Raw genomic sequence first — 11,117 nt, 5'->3', positions numbered from 1 at the left:
TAGTGAGAGTGTGTGTGAGTGTGTGTGTGTGTGTATATATATATATATATTCTTGTTGCACTCTAATCTGTCTTGCATAATATTATTCTGATGCAATTGAAACTTTGTGATGCAGTACTTTTCATACTACTGTCTCCTTAAGATGAATCGCATGTGATTTGTTTGTAATCCGCTTTGGATAAAAGCGTCTGCCAAATAAATAAATGTTTTAATGAATTATCAACTTTGTCTGAGATTTTTCTCCTAAACAATTCTTAGCAAAAATAAAACTACACAAAAATTTAACAATAGTTGGTGTACAGTAAGATTATAATGCTATAAAATTAACATGGATTGCATAACTCATATTTGGTGTATACAAATTTGATGAGAAATGTTTGAGTTCATTTGAGCTCTGTGAGGTTTCATTGCAGACTTTGGCATTGTGGCAAATCTGAGCACTGTTTGTGACATTGTTGAGATCTCTTCTGAAATGCTACAGGAGACAAGTGAAATTAAAGGGGTCTTTTTTCTGGTGAAAAATCTGAGAAGCAAGAGACTTATGATCTACTTAAACTCATTGCTGTTTAGGAAAAAAAACTATTGAGACATTAATGAGTTCTCTTCAACTTCAATCCAAACATTTTTTTATGTGAAAGGCCTTTCTAAAACTCTTTAAAAGTTTCTTCCTCGCATTAAGGTTAAAAAAAAAAGTGTCCTCGCAAATGATTTCCAATGGCTTTTCACAATCTTTTCAACTCCCCATGTCCCCAGTAAGTTAAAAAACAAAAGGCTTACAAATTATTCACAGCTTTGCTGTCAATCACAAAAAGATCTCTGCTGAAACATGCTGATACCAACAAAACAGACCAAAACACTGTCGTATTAAAAGTCTTTTATTCTGTTCTGCTCGCAGCACAGCATAGTATAGTCTCCCATGGTTGAGCGGCCCAGCAAGTGTGGCCCCCCCGTGAGGCTCCTCTACTGAGGGGAGTATGGCACAAGAACCTAACACAGTGGTACCGGGGGGCACTACCGTCCTGGCACAGAGTGGCATAAAACATAACTGGCTCTGCTTAGCAACATTATCAAAGTATTACAGAGCAGCATCGCATGTGTTTGAATGTGTTTTCAGCATTACAATGCAGCTTGGCACAGACAAGAGCACACACACATACCATTTCCAAAGCCAGACCCATGTGACACACATGGACGGAATGCTGCTAACAGCATAGCTTTTGACTTCAGAAGAGCAGCTGTCTGCTTCAGACCTACTTGCCACCTAAAAGTGACCCTAGGGAGGAGCCTACAGCTGCTCTAGAAGTTTTATCTTCTAAAGTTGTATCACCACGTCCAAAACTTTCACTACAGGGACAGTGACATACACACACCTCAGTCACAGCATTGGTTATTTGCAACATAAATTCATTGTGGTCGATGATCGGCCGTGTTATTCATAAAAACACAGTTGGAGACTGGTCTCTGATGTCAGCTGTTATGAGACGAGAGAAGACAAAGAGACAAAAGAAGACCAATTCAAAGAGAATAAATGTAGTATATATATATATATATATATATATATATATATATATATATATATATATATATATATTCATGATATTTGTTGACATATATAATTCTATATATATTTCTATATGTATATATTTATATGCTGCTGCTTCGATAAGGAGTTATCCTTAGAGTTATAAATAACGAACGAAAAACAAAACATTTACTGTCAAAGACACTATCAAAACACACAAGACACATATCTAGAGAAAGGCCTTTTTAAGATTCTTGGTGGCGATGGTTCCTACTAAACTTTGTGCAATATGCCTGATATTTTATTAGATTTGAAAATCAAAGGGGGGTGGAAATAATTATCTTAAGGTCCTTGCAGGTTCAGCCCAAATATTTTATCAAAGCTGTCTACTGAATTTCTGTGCGCAATGGAATGGAAAGAGAATTCAAAATTACTTTTTGTAGGTAATACATGAAACACATGTTAATTAATTCTGCCGACAGAAGGGTTTGAAAACAGTCCTTTTGTCTTCAGCTATACTGCTTTGCTGAACAGCTATTTCTCTATTGCTATCTAAACTTCACAAACACATACATGAGGTACATCTATATATAAAGTAATCCAGACAAGTATTACACAACAAAGTTGGAGAAAAAGGATATACATACATAAGCTGCCAAATATTTAAAATGTTAATGTCAAGATAAACTACTCAGAATTACTTGGAAATCTGTCATTGTGAGGCAGTGTGTTATGATTTGTTCAGAATTGACCCAATTTGTATAACTACTCTCCTGTTATTTTCTAAACACAAGTTTTTTTTTTTTTTGTTTTCTTAGTTTTTTTTTTTAATCACTGATTATGTTTCTAGTTCACATTACTTCATAGTCGCTTGACATTACTGTTTAGCCCACTGACAACAAAATATACCCCAATTAATTATTACTACTTAAAAAAGCTTAGCATACAACAAATAAGCTTGATATGGCTCAGATGCAGTTAAGCACACACAAAAAACAATTAGCCTGTTGGACTGTGCGTAGTTCTGTGTCAGATATGTACTTAAATAAATAATAACATATAAATAACAACTTACAATGTTTCAAACCAAATTAAAATTAGAACTAGTAAAGAAACATTCTGCAAAACAAACGTTGATGTTGCCTTGATAAAGCCTTGTCTGAAAGTTCAAAAAGCATTAGTTTCAAGGTTATTTAGGCATTATGTACTGTAGTTTGAAAACATCAACATCTAAACAGCTTTGAGATTTTGGGGATCTTTGACCATCCACTATTAGAAAACCATAAGCCTGGTCAATAAAAAAAAAAATAGAAAGAAAGAAAGCATACAGTACCAAGGCAGAACAGCCTGAAGGACTGTGCCTAGTTGGTGGATGTATAGCTTCAAAGCTCTAGGAGAAGTCAAAACAGAGTTAGGAATTTTGAAAAAACCTTAACCCAATTGTGTTCAATAACAGCAAGTTGGACTTGCCAAGCACACATAATTGCAAAATGCAGCAATCAAAAGAAACACAGCAAGACAATAATAAAAAAAAAACTTAAACCACGAGCGCACGTGTTTAAATTTTTAAACACACACACACAAAAAAACAAAAAACAGACATAGTTGACTCAGACCTGCTGCCAACACGCATTTGCCCTTAGCGATATTCACAGTCAATTATAGCAATCACTTCAAAGATGCTAGCTTGCCTAATGGTAAAAGTTCAATCTAAAGGACAGATCTACCTGACTTTTAATAATCAGTCTTTTCCTCACAGTTAAAAAAAATCAAACTTGATCTGGCTTTTTTACTTAACAGATGTGTCAAGTAAAAACATAAAATCTAATTTGCTGTCATTTCACCTGTTTTTCCTTGCTGCTATGTGTACAGTTTAAGCAAATTTGCTAAGAAAGTATGAATAGAATGTCAGAAACTAATAAATGACAGAGCAGAGCAGCTTGTAAAAAAAGGTGTAAAAACACAGTGTTAAACTGTAAACAGTGCTCTCCTTCACTTATCGCTCTCAGAATAATGACATGTCTTTCATAACTCACTGACATCTTGGTTGAGTACAGCACTGCAGTATGGCTAGCCCTGTCATCCTTGCACTCCAAACATCAGCGTTCAAAGCTACCGTAACTCGCTCTGACAAGGTCTCCCCAGAGAAAGTTACGATCTTAAAAGTGTCTTCTTGGTTGCATTACACTGTGTTGTCATGGCAACGTGTACATTCAGTTGAGATGGGAAGGGCTGCCACCAATTATAGGTTTTTGAAACATTGCATGTGCCCTACTGTAAAACAGCACAGTGCTTATGTTCTTTTAATAACTCAACACAACTGTTTCGAACCAGATCACAAAACATATATATTATATATAATAAAATAACTTTTAAATATAAAATATATGTATTGAATGTTGTTTGTAGTTAATTATGTATTGCTCAAGGGAGGAGAATGAAACATGAGGACCTGTGAAATGATTTCAGAGTAACAGGACTGTACATCAGCTCCACTTATGTTTGGCATTTAGCTATTAAGCCAATATGTGATCAATCATGGCTAACTTACCCAGTTGCTAGGAATATAAACACTGACAACAACAACACAAAATGCTAGATACTAATTGTGAACAAAGGTGGAGGTCAAGGTATATGCTCTGAGAAAAGAAATATGGATTGCTACTTTCCTTTATGAACGCTTCCCTTGAGATAAATTAAATGAATATACACAACAATTACATCATGATTCGGAGCAGGAAAAAAGAAAATGGGGGGTGGGGCATTAGGGCTTTGTATTTCGACCTCTGAATCTCCCCTTGAAAAATCATTCCTGAGCCATCGAGCAGCAAAACACTCCCAAGAAAATCACGTTTACCCATATTATCGACGCTCCACCTAAAAGCCCCCAAGAAGAAAGCAAAGCTAATTACATAGCCTCGCTAACATCAAAAAGATTTTTCAGCATGGCAGTACCATTCTTACACAAGTAAAGAGAGAGGGCTACAATTTATGTGACATCCCAATCCAAGTTTGTCTCTAAGGAGCATTAGAGGTTTGTGCAAGAGAAGAAGGGTGCTAGCTAGAACAACCCAACCCGACTGTCATGAACAGTTAACAGTTTGTGGCATAAGCAGGTGACTTGATTGCCCCGGAAGGCTGCTTGCTGATGTTCCTCATTTAATTATGTCCCTTAGACCTCACTCTCCACACTGGAGAAGTGGGCAGAGCCTCGACGTGAGCACAGGCTCTTGGTTTTGAGGGGAACATGTGGGGATTGATACCTTTGGGTTTGGGGAACCGAACGGAGTTTTTGATATTGGAGCTTAGCACTAGAGGACGACAAGGAGGAGGGCTGTGGGGCACCAGGTGTAGATGAGACAACTGAAGGGGAGGAAACTGATGAGGAGGAGGTAGGTGGAGGAACATGTATATGATGAGAGGAAGATGGTGGTGCTGGGAGTGCAGGGACCACTGGAGGGGGTAAAGATGGTGATAGACTCTGAGGTGGGGATGATTGTTGTCTGGACCGGTCTGAGCACTGCAGTCTTTGTATATTAAGGTTGGATTGGCTTCCAGATTTTGCCTGGCTCTGAGCCCGGTCCGGTTTGGATGACTGCCGCTTGGGTCTTACACTGCTGCTAAAATTGTGGCAATGGAGTAGCTCCTCCTGACTCCGAGAAGTTATCCGATTCCATTTGGAGTGATTGTTGGCGGAGTGATGGGGTGACTGGCAGGAACAGGATGTGTGGCCACTACTCTTTACTTGGGACCTGCTTTTAAACTTCTTTTCAGTCTTCATTGGTAACTTGTCTACAGACCAATATCTTCGAGGGGGTGGGGGAGTCAATGGAGTTGGAGGCCACCGGTTTGATCCTGACCCTCCTGATCCCCATCCTGTTCCTGCTCCGAACCCCAAGCTGCTTTCTCCACCACCCCATCCTAAAAATGTGTCATCTCTACTGTTTATACTGCCTGCTCTTTCTCTGGCTGGGTAGGTGCCAAAAAACCATCCTCCTCCCCCAATGCCTCCAACAGCCCTTCCTTCATGACCCTCCCAATATCTCTCAAACTTACCAAACTCTCCAGAGGAACCTTCATCATCTGTGTATATCTCAACAGTTTTTTCTCTTTCCCTTTCTGACTCTGAGTCCATTTCTATGCTTTCTCTCCGTCTCGCCTGGTCTTCTGGTCTACTTCTTTCCACGTCTGACTCCACATCCTCTTCCTCCTCAGAATCCCATTCATGAAATGACAGGCCTTCTCTCGAGCGGGCCTTACCTCTCCCATTCCTTCCCAAAAGGGGGCGACTCTCTCCACCTTTTCCTCGCTCAGCTACTACAGACTTTCGTCTTTTGGAGGAGAGTGGAAGCAGTGGAACAAAAGATGACGGAGATTCTGAAGTTGGATTCCCACTACCCCAAAATGTGACAGTTGAAGAAGGCTTGTTTGAGCTGGTATAATGCTTGTTGTTAAACCTTGGCCTGGAGTGTCCATGTGATTTAGGGCTTCTGTGATGCCTTTCCTTTCCTCTACTTCTCTCTTCATCATCGCCTGCTTGATTATCCCTTTCTCTCTTTACTCCTTCTCTGGGAATATCCCACTCATAACTCCTTGTAGAGCTTTCACTTTTCTTTTGGAAAGAGCTTCGCCTCAGTGCAGGATAGGAAGAGTATTCCTGTCCTATTAATTTTTCGAAAACATCTTTCCTGTCAGTGTCACCCTCCTCTTGTTCAGACCGCTTTTCCCTCTCCCTTCTCTTGGATTTCTCCTCTTTTTTCTTTTTCTTTTTCACCTTACGTCTTTTACGCTCCCTTTCCCTTTCACGCTCTTCTCTCTTCTTTTTTTTTCTACCCTTCTTCCTCCTCTTTCTCTCCCTTTCTCTCTCTTTGTGATGTCGTTTATCCTCTTTATCTCCTCTGTTGCCAGCTGCTCTTCTGTTATTTTCTTTCTCCCCCCAAGATGCCCACCACTCTTGAAGTTGTGCAAGCTGACTGCCTGCTCTGTCTCTCATCTGCGCCCTCTCTGTACATGGTTTGCGGGGTGGTATGGGTGGTGGAGGAGGACTGCTGGGCAGGGATCGAGAGGACATGCATGAATGACTTTTTCTCCTCCCCAAAAGCAAGCTGGACTCCTCTGTAAGCTCATCTGTGTCATAGTCCTCACATACATCTTGTACATCTGTCCGGTACCTGAAGCTATGTAATGATGTATAAGATGATGAGGAGGAGGGAGAATTGGATCGGGAGACTACTTCTGAAGAAGAGGATGAACTGGTGGTGCTGGAGCTGCTGGAAGAAGTAGATGTGTAGCATTTAGATGCAGAAGGCGAGGGCAGAGTTTGGGTAGGAGAAGGCACAGGTACAGGTAGAGGGAGGGGTGGAGGGCGACATCCCCTTCTGCCACCCCCATCCCTTACTCCGTACCTTCCGCCGCCTCTCCTCCCGAGGGGAAGGATGTTTTCATACAGTGGGCCCCCTGAGCCCTTCCTTTTTGAGAGGCTGCTTCTCCTCCAGAAGGTTTGATGAGGTGAAGAGGGATGTGGTAAAGCAGGGTTAATAGGTAAATGTCCAGAGACCTGACTTTTTGGAGGTAACCTTGGATTTCCAGAGGATTTTGTCCCACGATGCTTAGTTTTTGGAGTTAGGGTACCTACATTTTTTGGCTCTGCAGAAACACCCAAGCCCTCTGGATCAATTGGGCCATAGTATCTTTTGTATTCATCCAGACCCCCCTCCCCTCCACTTACTCCTGTGCCCCAGTGAGGGGGTATTCCCAGGAATTGTGATATGTCTGTAATCCCACTGCTCACACCACTGGGCTTTTCAGGGCCCACCTTTGGACGTGTCCACCGATCAACCACAGCTAATCTGCGATCATGGCGTGGTAGGAATGTAGAGCATGGCATAGGTGCTCCAAGAATGGGACTGTTCGATGGCCCTAAAGCCATGCCAGAATGTCCACCTGATGGAGGTGAGCCAGGAAGAATGGCGTTGTAAACTGGGGGCTGCTGGTGGTGTTGTTTTTTTTGTTGCTGCTGTTGTTGTGCCATAGTGATGGAGGGATTGGCCACAGCTGTAGAGATTATATGAGGTGGGGGAGGAGGAGGAACGGTGGAAACATGATGATATTGAGGAAGTGTGCTTTGGGAACCTCCAGGAGCTGTTTCATCCTCGAAATTGCAGCAGCTGTACATTCCCTGTAAGAGATAACAAGCAAAAGATTTATTTAACAAAGAGTTCTGAGATGCAGTATATCACAATATTCCCTTTGGAGACATAAACACAGATTTAGACGCTTGGAAAATGTCTCGGTAAAGACTTGAAACATTACCATAATAATGAAATACCAAAGCTCCCTGTGTTTTGATGATGCAAGTGTACACACTGTTAGCTCAGCTAAACTTTATCTGAGGTAATGGCAATGAAGACCTCACTATTTGAGTCCAATCTAACCTAACAGCCTTACAGTTCGCTCATAAAAAGTGTGTTTGCTTGCAAGGGGGATTTAAGGTTATTCTTATTCCTTCCACAATGTAAGTAAAGAAGACAAACAGTGCTAATACAGAATGAATAAATGATCCATCTTCTGTCATCCGTATTCCCTCAGTGTATTTAGTGGGAATACTGAATGGCCCATCACATTGCAACAATACAGGAATTATAGAAGTGTGCTGGAAAGTCCCATTCTATGGATTTAATGCCTGATTGATACAGATTACTGTGTCACTCTTTGTAATCTAACCGTGAACTAGCAGGTAACAAGACTTAAATCGTAAATTGCAAAAAGAGTAAGCTTACCTTTCATTTATAATTTAAACAGTTTCAGTTTTCTTAGTTTGATGTTTGTGATTTTTGCTTTCATGAAAAGTTGAATGTACAATATAAAATGGCGGACACACTGAGGACACAGTTTCTTGTGATTCTTGGTGTATTTGTCTCCAATATAAACCCTTTTCACATTTCTGGGTTTGGAGCAAGCAAGCAAACTATAGCAGGATAAACTTATATAGAAGAGAATAGGAGACCATAGCAAGTATTATTTTTGTGTTCCCATGTGCTCCAGCATCAAAAGAAAACAACTACGTTTCCACACCTTTCCGCGAGAGGAAAAAAGAAAGCGGTGGATCAGGGCAGTCAGAAAGAGAAAGATGCTGTATTTTGCTAATTTACCATCACTCCCTCAGCAGTTGCATTAGAAATCCCAATGCAGCAGTTGTAACTATTAAAATGGAAAATTAATTATAAATTGAAAATATAAAAACTTTCATAGGCATAGGGTCCATAGGCATATTTTCACAAAAAATATATTTGGAGATGAGTATATATTATTAGGGCTCTCAGTTGGGTCACTCACCCGACTGAAAGCGAGTAGGAAGTCCAGTCCTCCAGAACGGGCCAAACAGTGGCGGAGCTTCCAGTAGACAAGATGCTCCCATGCAAACACCAGCAGACTTAGGCCCATGGCTACGAGAAGCATATAAAATACCCCTGCCATGTTGTCTATGTCCAGCTTGGAACTCATCACCTCGATCTTATCATTATGGCAGATGCCAGAGAGCCAGAGTCGTTCAAGCATGTCGATCTCATCTTAAAAGAAGGAAAAGATGGGCACATTGACAGAAGATAAGAAACATGAAAGATAAGCAGGCCTACAAACAGGGCATAAGAGGGAGAATTGGACAGAGGGTAGAGAGTGATGCCAAAAGAAAAGAAGAGGAGGAGAAAAGAAAGAACAAAAGGAGGTGATAAAGAACAAGATTCAAAAACTATTGTTGGTCAAAGTGTCTTTAATTCAAATCTCCAGGCAGTGGAGATCTTGGTTTAGCTTCAGTTATTATTACATGGTGTTCACAAAAAGGTGAAAATGGAAAACGAAAAAACAGAGCAAGGAAAAAAATCATGAAAGGCAGAGAAGAGGAAAGAGAGAGAGGTAGAGAAAGAGAGACTGAGGTGGAAAATAACAGCTTTGATGGAGGTCTGAAATGGCCTGGTTTCGAGGCTCTTGTGATAAGACAAACCTAGAGTAGTTTGGAGATGAAAGCTCTAGGCTGATGGGCCTACCTCCCAACAATAGCCATTAGTGCATTTATCACAGTGAAAATGTCACTGTGGGAAAAAATGAAGGCATGACAAGGGCATGTTTTTGGCAGAGAAAACGACACATACATTTAGATGTCTGCTTTATTTTGAGGATTGTTTATTAAGGATTTCAAGAAGGAATATATTTATATGAAACTATGCAAACAAACACTAACTACATTTAGTTAATTATATGTTTCAATTTATGACAATATGTCCTTGAACTATGACTTGGGTAATGATAATGGGAAATTTAATCATGGGAACTGAAATCGTATGTTTCATCCCATTTTTTCAAACAGGCAAAATCAGCCCTAATGAGAATTCCTATTCAAATACACATCAAAATTAAAAATCAAGTCTGTTCAACTACTGCAGTGTTTACTGAAGTGACCCTTTGGCTATTCATTACTGTGTTCATTTACTGTGACTCTTTTCATAATTTCATTTATCATATTTTAGTTCTTCCAGCTCCCTTTCCTATTTAGTCTTTAATCACAATCGCAACTCTTTAGTTTCTTAATCAAAGTGTCTCTACAAAACCATGAAAAAAAAGCATGCAAGTGCAAGAGATGGGGAGTTAAATGGGTTATATCCCACCTCAGAGGATGTACAGTCAGAATAACACACCACACCCCAATAAGTGTTACACCATTCAAAAAGGTGCCTTATTTCAAAGCATTAACCTGTTGGGTCACCATCTAGACTAGTGATGTGCACGTGTAATCGAGCTAATAGACTATTACAAACTCTACTTGAGTATCCCAAATGTATTTCTCTTTGCAAATTTGTTTGCTGTGGGCAATGCTAAATTATCCTGGACTTTCTTATGGGATCAAAATCCCACCATATTGCAGTCAAGGATCCAAAAATAATAAGCATGAATCAAAATAATAAGCGTGAATCAAAAAATAATAAGCGCAAAAATAAATAAAAAGTGCAGATCAAAATAATAAGCACAGATCAAAAAAATAACAAGCATGAATCAAAAATATATCCGAATTGCAAACAAAATCACGTTATCCGAGTAGGCCATTATTATAGTCCGTTAACACATGTATCGAGTCAGCTGAATTTAGTTAGCAGAGTCTTTAGTTTAGGCATTATTTAAGACTTCCTTGTTTGTAGGTTATTGGCTGGATATCTAAAAAAAAAAAAAACACACACAAAAAAAAAAACAAGGCTGGGTTGGTGTGGATGTTTGATGCATGTTTTTACTAGCTGTACCAATGTAGCCGCAAGTTCAGAACCTAACTTGATCCACTTTTCCATGTTGCTGAATGTGCCGTTATGTACTGATCCTACGTTGGCTTCGTTGGCACGGCTTCATGTAGTTTCTTTTTCCACGATACTGCAGCGAAATCAGAAACAAGAGACCAAGTGTCCCCACGTCAATAAACAATGCAATAAAGTTGGCTTGATGTTGGACGTTCTTGATTTCACAAATAGTCACAAATTTAGGGATCATCTCTAAAGATACAGCAACACTGGAGCATACAAATCCAAAACATTTACAAACATTTCCATAACAGAGT

General features: G+C 39.9%; 1 protein-coding gene across 1 annotated transcript in view; it reads right to left on the bottom strand.

Annotated features, from left to right (window-relative positions):
• Positions 1-4,694: 4,694 nt before the first annotated feature.
• Positions 4,695-11,117, bottom strand: part of LOC127424984 (glutamate receptor ionotropic, NMDA 2D-like) — a 57,854-nt gene continuing 51,431 nt past the window's right edge. Inside the window, exons 12-13 of the mRNA XM_051670555.1 lie at positions 8,858-9,090; positions 4,695-7,700 (exon numbers count right to left, since the gene is read on the bottom strand). Coding sequence (XP_051526515.1) covers positions 4,695-7,700; positions 8,858-9,090 — 3,239 coding nt within the window. The remainder of the gene's footprint in view (positions 7,701-8,857; positions 9,091-11,117) is intronic.

Source organism: Myxocyprinus asiaticus, chromosome 34 (genome assembly GCF_019703515.2).
Source record: "Myxocyprinus asiaticus isolate MX2 ecotype Aquarium Trade chromosome 34, UBuf_Myxa_2, whole genome shotgun sequence".
Taxonomy (NCBI): Eukaryota; Metazoa; Chordata; class Actinopteri; order Cypriniformes; family Catostomidae; genus Myxocyprinus; species Myxocyprinus asiaticus.
The sequence above is the reverse complement of the archived record's forward strand: the minus strand, read 5'-3'. Positions and strand labels throughout refer to the sequence as shown.